The following is a 19,863-nucleotide window of genomic DNA, read 5'->3' as shown; positions in this document are numbered from 1 at the left end:
GGTTGACCCTCCAGTCTTGTTTCCATTTTCCACATAAATAGCAAATAGGAACCTTCTCTGCCCATGGTACACAAGCCTCACCTCAGGCTCTATTCCCTAAATCTCCACAGTCTTATTACCACCAAACCAATTTAGTGTTAAGCTATTTCTGCCTCGGTAGTTCAGCTTAAGCAAAATATTCACAATATAGAGACTTCTGGTGCCTCAATGTCTTATAGAAGTGGTACTTAAAGCTCCTTGGATAGAATCCCTATCCCATAGGTCCAGATGGGCTTTTTCCTGCTCAGGCATCCTGGTTCAAGGTGGGAGCACAGAGAAATGCAGCTGTCCTGGGACACCTGGACACCTCACAGAGGAGAGAGAGGCCTTTGCATTCAAATTGCAACTCTGTATGTCCATGCAGCACCCAAAGGCTTGCTACATGAAGTTAACTAAAATGTTTTATTGTCTTACAATAAAATTCTGAGTGCTGAGTTTGCAAGGAATTTTAAGAAGCTGACCAAAAAAAAAAAACCAAAAACACCAAACTGTCTGCCTGATTTGATTCCACAGTAGAATTATAGCTAATATACAACTGTTTGTCTCTTACTCATTTACAATCCAAATTGAGTTCTGCTCCCAGATTGTCTCCACTGGGAATTAATTTCCCTTCTTTGCTGGATCCTCCAGAGAGAACACAGATCTGCAGAAGCTCATATTCTTTATCATATCTTGAATATAAAAACTCTCTACAGAGACACAGCTGAGCAAGGCATCAAATGCTTAGCTTGAGGGACTACAACATTTTCACTGACTTCAGCCTGAAACTAAGGGCAGATTATTCACTGTTTGCTTGGGGCTGTTTCCTGCACTTCCCTCTGATGCTCTGCAAGTTGAGTCCTGGCTGAAGTGAGGTACAGGGTGGATCACAGATCTCTGCAAGCACAACAACTTGTATTCCTGAAGTACCTTGCTCAGTTGAGGCTCTTACAATTGCAAGACATAGATAACATGGGCTCCTAAGTAGCTGCTATCACCAGAAGGAGAGAGACAGAGACCACTTAAATCCAGCAGCAGGCATAAGTGTGGAACCAAAGAGCCATAAGAAGACCACGTCTGCAAGAGACTCCACATTTCTGTGACACTAAATCCACTTTTCTTCTCTGTAGCCAACACTGCAAAACATCTGATCTGATCAGCCACTGGTGGCTGCTGAGCTAAAAAAGGAACACAGAGACACTCTGACTTTCTCCAAAATATTGTTAGAGCCCATTGGCCTTGCCCATATCACAGTGCCTGAGTGTTTCCAAGAAAAGAACAGGACAGTTGTCAGAATCCCTATTCAGGCAACACTTCAGCCTGTCTGCAGGCATTTTCACTGCACAGTAATGGACAGAGCCCTCGAAACGTGATGAAGGTGGAAGAGTTCTCCCTCCAAACCCCACTTGCTTTAATGTCTAATGCTGTTCTGTCAACTCTAATGCTAATGGACTTCACATAAAGTCTCTCTATGTATTAGTCCCATGTCACAGAGGGTTCCCTCTCAGTATCATGTCATGCTGATGGAACTGCTTTATCAAATGCTCCTTTCTGTCTGACAAAGCCATCCTTCACTAAAATGCTTCATTAAAAAGCATGCACATTGCTGCTGAAACCTAATGAAGAAAATAAGGTTTTATATCCTCTTTTTTGAGTTTGCTAATTGAAACTTTTGAGACCAGACCTTGGATATTAGGAGGCATTGGAGGCCAGAGGAGAGATTGATTTTTAATGAACTCAGGCAAATCTCACTGTCTATTTATAAAGAACAGGCTCCATGTCTTCCTTCCCTAAAACAAAAAAACTTGCACTGATCCCAGAAAATATCTCCCCTTCACTGAACTATCTATGATTATTATTTTTATTGGTGCACTTAAGAATCCCAGAATTAAATTATGCATTCATTAAAGAGCTCCATCTCAGCAAGCCAACAGGCAAAGGGTGTGAGACAATGACAGACAGTACAGAGGTGACAGCCCCTGCTGCCTCCCTCCCTATCTCTACTGGAGACCTCATTGCACAGGAGCTCTAGGGACTCACCTACCTCCATGATAAGTGCATTTCTGTTTGTTTGTTTGCCTTGAAATGCTTCATCTAAGTGCCAGTTGTCCGAGGGGGTGTCACAGCTGTAGCACTGCCCAGCTATGGAAAAACATGAAATATAACAAGTGTAACAAATGTCAGAGACTCATCAGAGCTATGCCTGGCATCTGGCACAGGTTCCAGCAGTCACGTCAGCTTCTTATCACTACACAAAGCTGAACACTGAGAGTGACCAAATCAGGACTTCTCATGAGGTGGTGCTGTAATACAGCTCAAACTGCAGGAAAGTCAATGCTGTTGAAATGATGCCCACGTGAGATGTTTGAATTAAAACTGCAGGACAACTCATCTGGCTCTCTCTCTACAATGAGACTGAGTTCTTGGGGCTGCCCCACAAGCCTGTTAGTTCTGAACAGAAGGGGAGGCTACTCTGTCCCTCTGTTGCCTTCCTTTTCTAGTAAGAATTCATCTGACAGACAGTAGAGACTGAGTTATCCCAAGTACCACACAGATCAAAAAAGCACAAAGATAAAAAAAGAGTGTATGTCCTTTGATGTGAAAATAAGTACGACAGAGTGAGGCTTTATGAGGAAAGCCTTTTTCTGTACATCACAGTTGAACCTGTAGGACTCCTAGACCTTATCAGGTCTGTTGTTCAGACTGACCAGGGTTTCTTGGAAAGGCAGGAAGCAAGTGGAACAGTGCACCCCAGTAGTGAAAGAAGAAGGAAAAAAAAAAATCAGTCTTCAGCTACATGACCTCATTTAAACCACTTCTGGTTGTCTGCGGATTTCAATTGATGCCTTTCTCTGACATGAGTGGGAAATGCTGACCATTCGGCAATGACTGCAATCAGTATGAATGCTTGAATACATAGAAATTGCCCTAAATTCATGGCTGCATTTGTGAAACAAACAAATGAAACCCTTGTTACCTCTGTTTTCTTTCAAGTCTATGTCCTTTCTCCTTAAGGGAAATGTTTCTAAAATTGCCTCAGTGATTTAAAACCTCAGTGCCTGCTAAATGTCAACAAAACCTGCAATTCCCACCTAAAACTTAATCTACATACAAATTTGATACAAGTGCAAAATTGCCATTTAACATTAGCAAGAAACCCCATTCCTCTAGGGAAGAAAGATGATTCCTTTGTCACAAACTCTAAGCAAGGTTTGTTTTGACAAAAAGGTGGCAAAAAGTGAATCTGTATCTACTGCATTCACTGACTGTAGGTCAACAAGGAGAACCACAAGCTGCTTCTGGGAAAAGGTCTTCAGCCAAGGAGGCACTATGGAGGAAGGATGGAGGCACCCAGCACATCCAAACTGGAGTCAGAGGTGGGGACACAATGAGGTCCTTCAGACCTGCACCTCCCAGGACAACAGAAACAGAGGGAGAGCCACCCACAGACCTGGACCAAACCACCACCACTATTACCCCAAGATGTTATACAGTCTTGGTTCTTAGCATTGCTGCTTTCAAAAATCAGCTTTTTCTCTCCAAAGTTCATGGAGGGACTTCTGGATCGTCCTTGTGGAAGATGAAATATGATGCCTTGACTCTGTGGGTGTCAGGAATAATTCCTTAAAATTATTTAAATTCCCACAAATGCAGGCAATGTTACAACCTAAATCCACTGCAGCAGCAGAGATTTACTGCTCTCTTTGTATAATCACAGAATTGTTTAGGTTGGAAAAAGACCTTTAAGATCATTGAGTCCAACTGTTAACCCAGCACAGCAATGTTCACCACTAAACCATGTCCCCAAGTGCCACATGTGCACACCCTGTAAATCCCTTTAGGGATGGCGACTCCACCACTTCCTTGCTACCCTGATCTGTGAAGAAATTTTCCCTAATATCCAATCTAAACCTCCCTGGCACAATTTGAGGTCCTTTCTTGTTCTCCTATGGCTTGTTATTTGGGACAATAGACCAACTCCCACCTCAGCAAAACCCTTTTAGGTAGCTGTAGAAAGCAATATAGTTCACCCTGAGCCTCCAGTTCTCCAGGCTAAACAACTCCAGTGAGTTTATTTCTAGCAATGTTTTCTTTCCCTTTCAGAAATCAGGAGAAGACAATACCACAAAAGTATTTGAGATCTATGTGAACCCTGTTTATCCACTGTGGATTGGGATTTACATTCCAGGGATATAATGAACCCAGAGACGCAAAGATGTGGGCGCACAATGTTATTAAATCCTTGAAGATTATCCCAGTTTCACCCCATAATGGAACCTTTCCTTAATGACTCTGGCATGGATATAAACTATAGCCTTTAAGAGAGCTCAATGCCAACAGAAACCAGCAACTCTGCTGAGGCTTTATCGTTTTTCTTCAGTGGAGGGGAAAAGTGTTTATCTGGGAAGCGTTTCACATCATGGACAATAGGAAACTGTTCAGCTTTCCACAAATAGGCTGGTGTGCAACTTCCAAGCACTCTCCAAGGAAAACTTTGGAACACAAGCCACGTCTTTCCAGTAGGGATTTCATGTAAAGTAGGTAATGCCTCAAATCCTTCATCCTGATTTATTCCTGCTTCATCCTCATTTCAAAGCACTGTACTCACTTCAAACACAACATGAGGCTCATCTCTGAACGTGCACTTTGATCACTGGGGACTCCAGATTGGTATCACCCCTTCAGACATAAACAGGGATGTGCTGTCCTGACAGAGGAATTTCTGGGACTGCCTTTATTTTTGCAGGAGTAATTTGGAAATGTGAAGCTGGGGTCATATGACAGCAGATGCAAATCTCGTTTCCAGACAGGGCACTGGGTACTAAAGCACTTGGAGCCTGTCTATGGCTTTGCTGCTGAAGTGCTACAGGTTAGCAGGAAAATGCTACTATTCCTGAGCTGACTGCAAATCCATGGAGAAAGCCTTCAGTGTGCTCTTTCTTACAAATGAGAGCCCCAAAGTGGGTCTTTTCCTCTGCAAGCTGCCACCAACAGAGAGGGGCATTATGGAATTGTGAACTGCTCTGATGTCTCATAAAGCAGTAGGAATGGGAAATATCCCAAATTTAGTCCTTCTGTCAACTCTGGCTCCCAGCAGGACCAAATGTTTTCTTGCTGAAGTGACAACCAATTGTTTTCTTACTGAAGTGACAAAAGTTACGAACACGGTGGGTGTAAATTTACAACTAATTCTTGACGCTGATGAAAAATTCTGTACTATGGTGGAGCTCCATGAGGCAGACAGATGGGCATAGGCAGGTCCACAGTGGCCATGAAGGGGTGAATCCTCCAGGTGCTTCTCCTGACCAACAACAGCCTCTGACAGTGGCAGAAGATCCAGTTTTCACAAGCACAACAGCTGCATTACGTGCAGCTGCCCACCTAATCAAGAGGTCATTAGGGAGGCCCAGACAGTTCAGTTTCTGCCAGACACTCCCTGTGCCCCAAACTTTCTAAATTTGCACCTATGAATCACAAAACTGGATTACTGTGGTGGTGTATTTTGAGCAATCGCAATTGCAAGAAACTGTCTTTATTCCAGAAATTCTTCCACCATATCACTTGACAGCCACTGTACCTACATCCATCTACAGCATCTGATCCATCTTTCCTCCCTTCTGTTTCTGTTCACAGGTCCATTTTTCACTCTTCCTGGAATGCAGAGCATTAGGGAGTATGGGTGGGAAACCAATATCTTTCAACACCCACTAATAGAATTTTTTTTTATTAATTAACTTTGTGGGAATAAAAGAAAAGAGAAAGAGCTGATCTTCTGCTCTGAAATCATGAATCACTGTGGAAGAGAAAACATGTCCTCTGAGGTACCTGAGGCCACTTCAGAGAGAATGAGTGACTGAGCTGCTTCCTTGGAAAGTCCTGAGTCATCAAACACAGCAGTTTAATCCCCAGGAAATGGGAAACACATTGGCATGATGTTCACTTGCATGGAGCATGAGGTCCAGAGAAGGGTGAAACTCCAAAGACTCTGCAGATCAGTTTAGCTTCAGGAAGTATTTTAAAACATAAATACTTCTCTGAAGTATATCTGATCTGGATCTGGGTACTGTATTCCCAACACATGATTTCCCAGATGAATCAAACTCTTTACAAACTTTACAGATTGCATATGAATTTACTTTGACTTCTCATAAAAATGATTCAAAGATCTTGACACAAAAATGCATTCTGGCTTTTAAGGTATTTACTGTGACAAGTGCTTCATAAATTCACCATCCTTAATTTACTGTTAAAAGAACTTACTCTTTTTGGCATTCCTACTCCTTCTACTAGCACCTAACTAGGAGGAGGGGCTGATATTCATGGATCTCAGCCTGACTCTTCACCATATTCTCCCAAAGGGACACCCACACAATCATTTAGGAACCAAAGCTGGCTTGTGGCCAGCATGAAGTCACCTGGCTCGCCTGAGATACCATGAGTTGTTAAAAGTGAAACTATTTAGCACCAAAATGGGTAAGAAATGACACAAAATCACCCTTCCCCATATGTACATTAGAGTGACTTTCTACTTGTGAGGGAAATTTGAAAAGGTTTCAGTAAATTTCACAGCCTGCCACAAAAAGATCCACATACAGGGAGTCATTTAGTCATGCCACCAGTCACATTACAGTTTTCTGGAGGGCTTCTAACTTCATTTGAACTCCAAAGAATGCCCTTATGAACACATGATCACTCAAGAAAGATGAAACGTACTTCACAGCAAAATTATCTGTAGAACACTGTATCCTTGATTGTTTTTTTTTCTAAGGGACTGTTATTAAAGGAATCTTAGGTGAAAGTGTCCGTGAGAAAAGTCATTGCTTTCTTTCTGTTCCTTTTTTAGGAACTTGTGCATTGTAAAGAGCTCCCTGAAATCTAAATTACAACACTCATGCTGAATCAAGCAGCTCTATTGATCACAGCAGAGCCCATAGACCTGTTGCTGAAGGAAAAGAAGTCAGCTCTGGATATGGAAAAGCTCTCTGTCCTAATGTGTGAGGTCTCTTTGCCTGACAACGTGACAGTGGAGGTAAGGAAGTCGGCACTGCAAAGACAGAGTGACAGCAAACAGAGCACAAACTTCCTCAGATAAACGACATCTTTCCAAGCACACAATACCACTTGATACCTCTGTGCCCCTTGAGCTGTTACAAAGTGCAGCTGCACTTCAGCCCAGATTGATGTGGCCCGGGGTGGAGGCCATCAATCCACAGGACAAGTGCAGGCTGAATACACAAACAAAGTCACACAACCTCACTGTTTTAACACAACGCCGGGGAGAGGATGGTGCAGTCTTTCCAAAGGCTTAAATGAGCTTAGTGGCACATCTCACAGAATGACTAACCATCTAAAACTTGATTAGCCACCTAAAACCAGCCAGACACCTCCTGCAAGCAAGTTGGGCCACTTATCTGAAGATGCCCATGAGCACTGCTCTGGAAAAGCCAGGCTTTGTGCTTAGAAAAGCATCTGCACAACTGTGTGAACATACTCTGAGCTTTCCACCAACTCCCTCATGGCTCCTCACAACCGAAGATGGGAGAGGAACAGCAACATCTCATATTAACAATGACCTCTAAAAGCTACTGGCACTGATGGAAGCCAACAACTTCAGTGCAAGTTGGATCAGCCTTATCTCTAATAACTATAAACCAAAATTTTCATCTCGTACTCATGACCTGAGGTGAAAAGATCTGCGTTAGAGTTGGCTGGAAGGAGAAAGAGGATGAAAAATCAGCTTCTCCTGTGGAAACAAGAACACTGAAAGTTGGCTAGGAAATAAGGTAAGAACTAGCTCTGAACTTTTGAAGTCTCCAAGGCTCTGTAAGTTTACTATTAGAGAGTTTATAGAGTATGAGATACAGATCTCCTAAACCTGATAGGCTGCAGATCAGCAAAAAAACCTAGAAATCTTAGCACTGGCTTCAGAACAGCTCAGCAAGCAAGCTGCCCTTGAGCAAAAAGAAGCAAGCCTAGGTTTCCCCAGACGCCTTGTTCCAGAGAAACAGAATTATATGGAATATGAAACAATTTTTTCAAAAGAAACCAGAAATTTTACCAAGGATAAAATCTGATTATACAGCAAAGTGAATGTCCCACTGGGAGAACTAGTCAAGCATGAAATTCCTGAGAAGTTCTGTTCTGTATTCTTACTCCAACACCATGAATTATCTTGCTCTTTCCCAGGTTTTTTTTGTAGCAAGTTGCTAAATTCCATTCTCTCAGAAGGTGCTCAGTGTCTAAAGGTGGCCTAGAGGACATGCAGATGCCCTGTCCCTAAGTCATGTATTGCTCAGGAAGTGACAGGATAATTAAATTTCTATGGCTGAGAATTTGTAAGTTGACTTTGCTTCTCTACCATATTTTGGAGACCTTCTTCCATGTTTTTCTCCCGAAGAATTACTTTGGCTGGCTCAGGCTTTGTGGCTGTAAGGTAGACACAGTGACAATCAAATTGCAAAGGAGAGTATTTTAAAGGCACACAGGAACATGAAAATGTAACATGCATATTTTCGAGGCTAAATATTTTAAGTATTGAGTCGTCATATTCTCCAATGTTAGATGAGGCAATAAATTCACAAATGTATGCAGATGAACCTCATTTAATCCCTGTGCACATCTTACTGTACATTATGCTGTCAAAGAACCTCCCCCTAAATAATGGACTCATGTTTCTTCTCAGGGAAGGGAGCTAGTGATGGGAGTTTGATCCTTAGGCCCAGATCAAGTGAAAGATCCAAAGATTTACAAGAAGTTTAAGAAGAACTGCTGCATCCCAATGGGGAGAGTATTCCACTGACATAAAAAAAAAAGGGTGCATTTTTCCCTGTATCAGAAGAGACAGGATCTCAGATGAGAAGCTACCTTTCTCAGTTCTTTTTTCCTCAATTAATTCAGTTATTTCCAATTAAAGTGTCACAACTCTTGTAACATTTTTTTTCCTACTTATTTTCTAAATGAACTTCTACTTATTTTATAACAACTTTAACATCCTCCCTAACACATCCCAAAAATTAACAGCTATGCAGAGTGGAGCAACCCTGACTAGCAGGCACCAGAAATCCGAAATTTTTTAGGCATCCCAAGGAACTTGGCAAGTACTGGGAGATTCATGAGAGTTCTGAGGGCATCTGGGATTTCCTAAACTGGGTTTACCAAACTGGGGCTGTGGGGAATGTTATGTCAGACGTTTTTCCCAATTCTGTCCATCATCTTGAGAGGGTTAGGGATTCTGATGGAGTGAAATGGCTGCATCACTGTGTGGATGGAGATTATTTTCAGCCCATGGGGAAGGAGAGAGCATTCCTTGGGGAGCAGAGGCTTCCACCCTGAGACAACGATGAGTAGAAGAGCCAGGGTCACACCTCTAGGATGCTATAGGAGAAGGGAAACAAAGAGGAATCTCTTTGCTTCAGACAGAAGGACAGGAGTAAGTTACAACAGCAAAGACACTGCTTCAACTGGGACAGGAAGTGCAAACAGAAGGAGCAAGGATAATTAATTTCTCCAGCAGTGCTCTGAGAGTTTACAATAAACTCCCAAACTCTCAGACATAAAACCTTGTGCTGAATTCTTTGATTCATCCTGAATTCCCTGGTTCTGAAAGAAGGCAGCACTGATCCCATCCTTGGAGAAAGCCTGATAAAAATGAGACTGCTGCATGTTAGTTAAGCCAAGAGGATGGTGTGCAGCACATCAGGGCTTGGCACATGGCAGAAGGTCAGAGCTGATTCTGAGAACCCAGCAACAAGAGAGTCATCATGGACACAGGTGCTTCCTGGATTGATCTTGCATTTTGGCTGTTTCCAGTCAAATGTGAAGCAGCTGTGGCCCTTTATCTGCTCAAGCCACTGGAATCCATCTAAGGGGAGACTTTCTCCCATCTCCTCCTCTCTCCAAGCATGCAGCTCTGTTTTCTGAAGACGGAAAGGAGCAGGGACAGCCAGTTGGCAGAACTCCCAAAAAAAACCCCCAAAAAACAACAACCAAAACAAACTTGTCTTTCTTATCTCAGGGCAAAGTAATGAGATATTGATTCAGTCACTAATTTTCCAATGCCTCTATCTGGGGACAAAGATGACAGCCAGCAAAATAAGAAGCAAAAATGAATGCTACTGAAGGCTGTCACGCAAACAGATTCAGGACGCTTCCCTCAGGCAACAAAATGAACAAATTAAGCCAATGTGAGAATAAGTTCTCAAGTGTTTATGGCAATGTTCTTCATGATGAATAGAACAGGGTTTCTTTTACAGAAAGAGATTGAGCTTTAAAGAAGGTGTTTTCAATAGTCAGCTGGTGGAATTCTGGAAGAGGCACAGGAAGGTCAACACTTGGCCATCAGGCAGATCAATAGAGGAGCCAGGAGATTTCAGAAATCCAATCAGTAAGAGTTCCCAAATAGCTCCACACCAGCTATATGTACTTTATATAAACTTTTCTTTGCCAGTTCACTGATTCTGGAGCCATCAGACCCCTCTATGTTTTGGCTATCTCTTCCAGCCAGACAAGATCTTGCTTTATTTTTTCCCACTACCTTAGGAAAGGGAGGATTTGGCTCAAATTTGTGCTTGTCACTAGACAACAGAAATGTGAGATTCTAGGTATTCAGTTTGGTTGGCTTAAAGAGCAGCCATTTCACAACCCATGCCAACAGAGGAAGCCAACAATCTTCTGGCTTTACCCAGTCAGTATGCAACTGACAGCATAAACAGGTTTGGTCTTTGTCCTTTTTTTTGGCTTTTCTTTTTCTGATACATACAAACAGTGCTAGTTATTTTCTACAAAAGGGATTCTCTTGTCCTTTCTAAAACCAAAATGGATGGCAGAGTTTAAACATCATACCAGGCTATACTCCACCTATTTATGGTAATGCTGTTGAATTATGGTTGAACAATAAAGATCAGATTACTAATCATGCCAGTAACAGTAAGAATCATACTGCTCTGGGAACAGAGAGATTAAAGAAAATGACCATTTGCTTTCTTGGCATGGCAGCACTGGTAGTAAGTACGACACGGTATGAGTGTTTTGCTAAAGTTACTTTCATATAATGGGGCTTCTTAACCTGAGAAAAATTGTCCTGCAAATCACTGTCAAGGAATCATTGATATTCATCCAAAACCACTCTCAATTCAATTTGATATACTTTCAAACATTCCTATGTGCCAGCTAGAACTGCTCCTCTTCACTCTTCTGCTTACAGTCTGTCCACAACACTTCTTTTGAATTCCCTTTGCTAAAACATAAGCATGCAGCTGCCACATTTTTTTTTCCAACCCTTGCATTTTTTCCATGTGCTGTCCACCCCCTCCAAACTCCACATTAGAATCCAGCTGATCTTCCCTGAACACGATCCAGTTTTTCAACTGTCAATGCCAGAATGTGATGCAGTGGGCTTGACTCCCTTATACAACTCATTTGGAAGTAAAGCAGAAATGTCTCTTTTGGGCTTTAGCACAAAGAAATACCTCTTCATGTATGGCTCCACAAGAATCAAGATGAAAACACCTGCACCTCTGAAACCTCTGTAACCCACAAAACAATCTCTGCTTTGCAAGCAGCTCAAAATTTGAGCTTCTATCCGTTCATTTGATGTATCTATTTTGTTACTACAGTCACTATAGCAAAATAGTTCCTCTTCTGGGACTTTCAATTGTTTTTATTTCATCTTTTAAAAAGGAAAGAGAAGAGTAAAAAAAGGAAGGCTAGACAAAAATGCAAGGTTCCTTAAGACACTCAATTACAGCAACATGACAATGTAATATAAACATAAACAACACAACAACTATTAAGTTGTCGTGCTATTGCGATGTTGTACTCTGTTTGGCTAGACTGTCTTTTGGAGCTCACCCAGAAATCATAAAATACAAGTTATTCTATAAAAAAGAGACAAAATGGTTTGCAGCAGCCTACCCATTTCTAAGGGGGAGCCCCAAGCACTTCTGATAGCTACAGCCCCAGTTACAGGAAAATGACAATATAGTCCCTGATGTGCAGTTTTGAGAGTCTTTTTTTCTTCTAAAGGCAGAAGGCTGTTTCTTGTGAATATATTTAAATGCTCTTTATTCACAATTTCTATAGTTTTCTGCTGTTTCTGCACCTTGAGTAACTCAGTCTAGTGGCAAGTCTGGATGTTTTTACCATGCATTTTATTTTTCTTTCTTTAGTCTCATCTAGAACTGGCAGATCTAGCTTATCATCAGACCACAGGAAAACTCACAGAGCATCTAATCCTTATGGGGGGCAACCATGTGTTTCCTTTTGACTCCACCCACTATTCCTGTACAACCATTTATCCTTTAATAAAGTTTTTTATGTTCAATGTTCAGAGCAGACCCTGCTGGAATAAGGTTTCTAGTCCAGGCAAAGCTGCCCAACACTAAAGTTAGAGGATAGAACAGAACAGAAGTTACCCAGAGTGGGACCATTCAGCTGAGGACACACACATAGATCTAGGCAGAGTCCAAACCCTCCTGCTTTCACCGGCATTTCCCCCAGATATTGAGAATTTTAGGGAAGACATCATGAACAGGAGACACTGCTGCCAAGGTAGGGGAATGTGCACATAGAGGTGCTCCACTCTGCAAATAAGTCAACATTAAGCACTGGCTTTGAGTCAAGTTTCCTGCCCCATCCTTTATTTCAAGTCTGTGATGATGTGTACAGACATAGCCTAACACCAGAGAGCAGAGACTATTCTTGGGTTTCTCTCACACTACTGCATCTTTAGTTCTGCTCAAGGGCTTGCAACAGCCAATAAATTAATCGTTTCACAATTTCCAGTTGAAACAATTTTCATGGGAAGATGATACTTTCAACTAAATGAAAATTACTGAAGAAAGTGTCTGCTTCCCTGAGTGGAAAGTTTCTTTGTTAAAAACCTAGGAATGGTACACCTCAGCTGTTCTGCTATAGTTTTCTTGGTTTTTCTGTTTTGCTTTTTTTTTTTTTTTTTTGGTTGGTTTTAGTATAAAATTTCCAGTTTCAGTGTTTACTGCTCTTCCCTGCACCATGTTGACTTTTCTCCCCCTGCCAAAGTGCTTCTTAAATCTCCTCTGAATATATGCTCTTACTGGTGGTGTTTAACAGCCTTTTCTTCCTCTTTCCCCCATTGTTATTTAAGACGATGCTTTTATTGCTCAACGGATTCCAAGAAGCATTTTGGATAAATGCTTTGTCAAAGAACACTTATGTACAGTTGAGCCATATTATATTCTATATGAATCACTGCGGATGTTTCCCAAACAAGGTTAGATCAGCCAGATTTTCCAACTAGATTACACACAGCTTTTTCAGACATGGTCTACTACCTCTGCTATTAATCCTCCTCATTGAGACTCACCTCGGTTTTGGACCATGTCAAGTCTGCCCACCAGGGACAGGAGCATGCTGCTAACACTTTCTCCTAATGAGGATAACAATCCTATGACAGAGTAGCCTTGGCCAAATTTTATCTGCAGAATGTAGGGGAAAGGCTGATTTTGTAAAGCTAGATAGTCTCTCACCAGCCTTCATGGTTTTATTGTCTGTGATTTCTTCAGACAGAGGCCTCATATAAATGGCCAGGAAAAAGAAACATCTACAGGACAAAGGAAGTTTGTTTCACCAGCTAAGGACAATTTTGTGCCATGTTTTATTTTATACTAGTGAAGATTGCCAAGAGCCTATTGATCAGCCCTTCTTGCCTGCTTTACCTGACCAGATATACAGAGAAGCTCAGGGAATACTGAATTGCTCTCTACCTGCCCAAAACACTTTCAGTGATGCATCTGCTACATTAAATGTGGTCCTTCAGGAAAAACTGAAATTCCTCTTGAAAAACAGCAGCCTGACAGAGAGGTCTGCAATGGAGAAGCAGCAAAAACCCCATGGAGAGCAAAAGGAAAAACAACTCTGGGGGAAAATGAGCTAGATGAAATGTTTCTTTAAAGAAACCATGGCACTTCTGAGCTGGTATAATGAAGCAGCTGTGATATAAATAATGTCCCCAAGTGGAAAAAACCCACAAAAACACCAGCCATTCAGGCTCCATATGTTTCCAAACTCACACAATGGATGCTTTACAATGCACTTTTTGTCTGGAAATTGGGTGGGAAAGGGAGGTTCCTCACCCACCTCCTCTACTACTGCAATAATCTTGCTTAGTCACAGAAAAAGGGAGAAAAAAAAGAAGAGAAAGTGATTAATAATCTGTGGGCAGCTGCTTACTTTCCAATTGGTTGTCCAGGAGGGGTGTGCTCCACTTCAAATCCTGCTTGTCTCAGTACATCAATCACAGTGTTGTTACCCAGGAAGTGACCTAAAATACAGGTAGAAAATAGCACTGTCAATCAAACTACTACTCTCACTTGTTTGAGTTTCTCCTGTTGGAACAGCAGCTTTAGGAGTCAAGGGTACCAAAACCTAGACCAGAGCAAGGGACAGCATACACCCCAAACACTTTCTTCTTCCATTTCATTTATCCCTCCCTGCCCTCACATGGCCAGGGGACTGGGTGGATAACAGGAAAGCTAGATGGGTTGCTAGTCTTGCCTTCCACTGTGACAATTTTTAGGACATACACTGATTAAATAAATTTCCAAGATGGAGATCAGAATGACCCCGCAGTGGCAAAAGGATATTACTAGGGCTTTGACTCTTGAGATGGAACAACTTACAACCCTGACCATCACTGCTCATGGACATGTGCTAATGAAGAGACTCAAGCTTCTACACTGCATGTTCAGCACTCGTCTGACTAAAACCAGAGTGATTCAGGAGTTGTCTCATCAGCCATTCAGCCACCTGCACAGTGGGGCTGGGAGGAGCTGGAATGGTAACCTTATCTCTCCCAAAACATGAAGATTTAGTCCTGTAATTCAGGGCTCTTTGTTAGAAGTGTAAAGGTCACATTCCTATTCACAGAAGTAACAAGGAGCCCAGTAAGTATTGCAGTGTGTAGAGGCCTTGAAAGAGTTTACTTAAGGGGGTCCCATATACTTGAAATCTGAACCAAATCCCACCGGTGTCAATGGGAGCCCTCAAAGGGCTTTGAGCACAGACTCAATAAGGGAGTGTAATACAGCCAAAGCTTTCAACTTATTGTTGAGTCTCACACTGTTTGCAGGATGGGTTGGATATATAAAGTAAGGGAGCAAAAAGTCCACAAAGGGGTTTATTAAAATCCACATAGCACTGCAACCTGTCTCCAACTGCAGCCATGACTGATGTGGAGGAAGAACAGAACAATCCTCTTCCATTATATCCATTAACTTCCAGCTCTGCAGGGCCAGGTGACCCCATTTACACCCAGGTCATTGCACCTCACTGCCAGCTCTGAACAGACCAGTTCACCAGGAATGTGCCCAAGCCTCCATGTGCCTGTGGCATCTTGGAGAAGGGAGTTCTACCATGATGTGGGGTGTAAGAACTCACTCCTCTGGTTTGCTGGTGCTGCTTGGAGACAGTGTGCTTGCCTGAAGCACAGTGGAAGTGTTTGCAGGAGATGTTTCTGACTGCCTGGCTCCACAGCAGAGACAAATATTTTGTACTGAAAAAACCAAGGCAGGCAAGAGGTGCCTGAGCCCCCCTCCAAGGACACCACTGTGCAAGGAGCTGGTGCAGCCACCAGCAGAGTCACCCCTGGGATTCATCGCCCACCCTGCACAAAGTCCTGATGAACTTGAGAGCATTCAGCCCCCAGAATTTGCTCAGCCTGCATCCCTCTGCTCCCACTGCCAACAAGGGCGCTAACTCGCCTCCGTTGTTGGAACGATGTAGCTGTATGGCTTTGAGTGCAACTTGCAAATGCTGGTAAGAGCTTTTAGCCAAAAGACACTTATTTAAATGATTAAATGTGCATTTGGAGAACCCTGGTGTGTTCCAGGATTCCTCCACTTACTTTTAAGAAAACTCAAAATTTGATTTTCTCCTTTCTAACTTGCTTGTAACAAAAGCCAAAGCAGCAAAGAACAGTCCCAAAAATGTGTTGTACACACTCAGATATTCAAGAAATGAGACATTTGTGAATGATTAACTGGATTTGATCATATCCTGTTTTTTTATGCAGTGGCCAAAGCAAACAAAGGTCCCCATTCTGTCACTGGCAAAGTGACACTGAGGAACCAAAGTCAAAGGTATCAGAGTCTGAGACATTTCTGAGTCCACTTTATTTTCCCTGAGCCAGAGTCTTAAATGCCAAAAGATTTCTTAATGTAAATAATTGTCCTGAATCCAGCAAATCTTTGACAAGATGACAGCACAAGACAAACCAATTTTAACTCTTGCAAACTCAGGGAAAAAAGTAACTATGCAAAAGCTCTGACTCCTCATCCACACAGTGATAGGTCTGTCAACGTCAGCTCCTCAGCAGAACCTGCAAGTCCCGTCAAGTAATGGATGAAGACCAAAAGGTGACACTTTCTGGGCTTCCCATTCCTGCCCTTTGTGTGGATACCACGCTGAAAGGTGCCAGCCACTGGGACTGGTGATCTGGTGGTCAGCATGGCAATAGGGGTTGTTCTTTTAATTTTGCCTTTCCTAACTGGAAGGAATGCCAGCTTCCATTAAAAACCCCTCAACTTCAGATTCTCAAATAAATTAAAATCTTAATTACAAATATCCATGTGAACATCATTGTTATTTAATTGTACATCCACAAGCCAACACATACTAAAATACACCTAATGCTCCAATTCAACCAAGAGAACAGAAATAAAAAGAAATAAAAAACCAAAACCAAAATCCAGCTTTGAGCTGACTTCCAAATAATCCTCCATTCCACAGACATCAACAGACCCCAAAACTTTAACAACTACTGGAAATGGCATGAGCAAGTCTTTGCAAAACTTAACCTTTTGACTCTGCTTAAAATTTACCTGTTTGTATTATCCCACATACATCTGGGCAAGTTACCATCTATCTCATCATCAGCTTGCCCTGTTAATTCATCCTCTCCACCTGATTGAAGATTTCTGACTTCTATTTGTTTTAGCTTCTCTGTCCAATCAGAATTCACATATGAACACATTAATGTTCATTTTACGTCATGGTAATGCTGTTGTAGCCAACTCAAGCACACCACAAGCAACTGAAATCATGTTCTACTTTAGACTGAAAAAATGAAATTATGCATGCTCAGATCAGCAGTCTCCCACCCAACACAGACATTTCCCAACATGATCCATGGCAAGGAGTTCCTCAGGATCAGAGATGTGGAAGAGGAATGTTTAAGGAAAAAGGTGGCACTTGAGAGGTCCAGTGTAGGTGGCTAACATGAAACACGAAAGGTTAAAGAATTCCTGGAAGAATTGTCTTGGCCTGCCTCCTGCTGTGAACTTCATAATAATTATCCTTTCCAGTTTTAAAATCCAGGAAAATCTTCTGTGTGAGAAATATCTTACATAAAATAACTCTCCCTAGTCACACACAACTAAGGACTCACTTGTTAAATACTAACAACAACAGAATACTTTGACAGCCTATGTGATGGAAACAAAATAACCTGCATATCAGTGCCAATTAAGCTCAGCATCAGTGAAAAACATAAAATTGCTGCCTATGGCTGCTCCTATGTGCAAAGAGAATATGCAGTAACTGTCACATTCTTTACATCAGTGGATTTAATTTTTATTTATAGATAAAAAATAAACGAGCTTTATATATATATATATATGAGTGTGTGTGTGCATGTATGCTTCTGCTTAAATATTTTAAAAATTTCTCTTCCTGACCTGGGAAAAACCTCAAGAAAATATGACTGAAAACTTAGTGCATCTAGAGATATATCAGACAGGTTAGAGAGGCAAGGGAATGATCTTGCATTTCCATCACTATTCCCTTTTCAGTCTAAACCTGAATAAACCATTACTGGAGTATTAACCAAATTTATCTTGACAGCTGATGAAAACTGGATCCGAGAGGTCAGAACATCAGCTGCCTTGGGAAATCCATGGACGTGGAAAAGGAGAGAAAGCAGACATAAAGCATTTTCTACATAGGGACCTGAAGAGAAAGTCTGTACTTGGGCATGGAGATATGCAGAGCAGCCATCCCTAACAGTTAAAGATTAAAAATGCCCAGGTGTGGATGCAATTCTTCCACCCTCTGAGGTTAAGGAGATACTCGTGGGATTTGCTTGAGGACAAGACCCAGTGTTAAACACAGTAATTTTGCAGTTTGACTATCAACACACAGTGGAGTAGTCAGTGTGGCTGCTGCACTTGAGAGGGGGTTTATTTACTAAATTTGATGAGGCCAAGATTATTCTCCTTTCACTCACATCTTGTTTTTTCGAGACAAGGATCTGGAGACAGTGGAGGAACACATTATACAGCATGGCTGCTAACATTAATCATAGACCTTCCATTCCTGGTTTGCTTTTTTATTTTTAATTAAGAGCTGTGCTTTGGACTACAGAAAGCAGATCCATGTAATGTGTTTCCTTATCTCCCCAAGGTTTCATTTTTCACTGGAAGAAAGAAAGAATAAACCATCAATTAGGGTTTTTTTTACTAAAAAACACGTAAAAAAATACGTGAAGTATACGTGGTTTCCTTAAAGCACGTCCATGCACACACTGCTGAAAGAATGCACTTTCTTCCTTTCTTAGTGGAATATCCTGAGGCAGAGAGAATGACACTTCTTAGCCAACTCTTGACAGCCATGTATTTTTTAATTGACTACATAAGCGAAAGCTCTCCTTTTCCATTTCAGACATCCTAGTGACCCTCATCAATAACCTAAGCATCAGGTTGCATCTCTCAAAAGTTAGATGAACTTGGGTGTTCCTACACAGAAAAATTATAACCATGTTTTGATGACAGAAGCAGAAAAAATGTTTTTAAGCAAATGTTATGTACTTTATCTAGGTTTAGAGATCTACTACAAATTACTTTGTCTATTCTTTTAGCAATTCTTTGTTCCATGGCTTAGAAGGATAACGGGGTACAAAGGAGCAGGAGATAATTCCCTCACAAAGGACCTCCATTGCCAGAGCCTTTGAAGTTGTGCTAAAAAAGCCTTGCTAGCCATTAGCTGACACACAGCAGAAATCTGAACTGTTTCCATGCACACTACAAGCAGAGCTATTTTCTGCACAATTAGTCATAAAAAGGGCCAATGTAAACTGTGTCGGGAGGTCTCAATTCTTTACATTCTCCACACAGTGAATCAGACATTATGTATAACGTTTTGCTGCCACTTAGACCTTGGGCTGCTCTGCAATCAGGAGGCGGCAGCCTCTATTCCTCCTTCTCCCTCGATGCTGATTCTCAAGCCCCTTGGCAGCACCGCAGTGTTTATGGTAGGGAAGCTTCACAAGAATTAGTGTGGGGAAAAAGGCACAGGGCTGAGAGCTGCCCCTTCACATTTGGGGTAAATACTTTGCGGTCTCTTTGCCTGCTGCCTCTAAAGCTGCATCTCCATTCCTCTTATTCTACAATGGTCAAGGCTCAGTATTTTAGAAGCTCAAAGATGAATTTGTCAAGATGTGGCCGTAGTAAGGAGCTACAGCAAACACTCCAGGCAATGACTTTTATTTGAATTTGATGATTTCTCCACTACAGCATTCCAGTCTGACCCAGAGGTCTCTGAGTAACAGCAGGAATTTACTGGGAACCACATGCCATCCCACATTACTCCCTTCTGACATGACACATGTTCCAGAGACCCATGGTGGGGAATCAGTGTTGTGGATAAACCCTCCAATTTTTAATTCCCTTTCACTCCTCGTCCAGTGTATTTCTTTGCTAATGAATAACATGCTTTAAAAACTGGAGGCTCTTCAGCCTTCCTCATGATGACCCTCATTGCCAGACAATTGCTGCTCTTTGTTCTTGAACCTCTTTCTTCCTTGAAATCTTACTC

General features: G+C 41.8%; 1 protein-coding gene across 1 annotated transcript in view; it reads right to left on the bottom strand.

The window, feature by feature from the left end:
• TRABD2B (TraB domain containing 2B) overlaps window positions 1-19,863 on the bottom strand; it is a 261,216-nt gene that overhangs the window by 26,730 nt on the left and 214,623 nt on the right. Inside the window, exon 5 of the mRNA XM_021529047.2 lies at window positions 14,227-14,317. Within this exon, the coding sequence (XP_021384722.2) occupies window positions 14,227-14,317 (91 nt within the window). The remainder of the gene's footprint in view (window positions 1-14,226; window positions 14,318-19,863) is intronic.

This window comes from Lonchura striata, chromosome 9 (assembly GCF_046129695.1).
Source record: "Lonchura striata isolate bLonStr1 chromosome 9, bLonStr1.mat, whole genome shotgun sequence".
NCBI lineage: Eukaryota > Metazoa > Chordata > Aves > Passeriformes > Estrildidae > Lonchura > Lonchura striata.
Note: the sequence above shows the minus strand (reverse complement) of the source record. Positions and strands in the feature narration are given on the sequence as shown.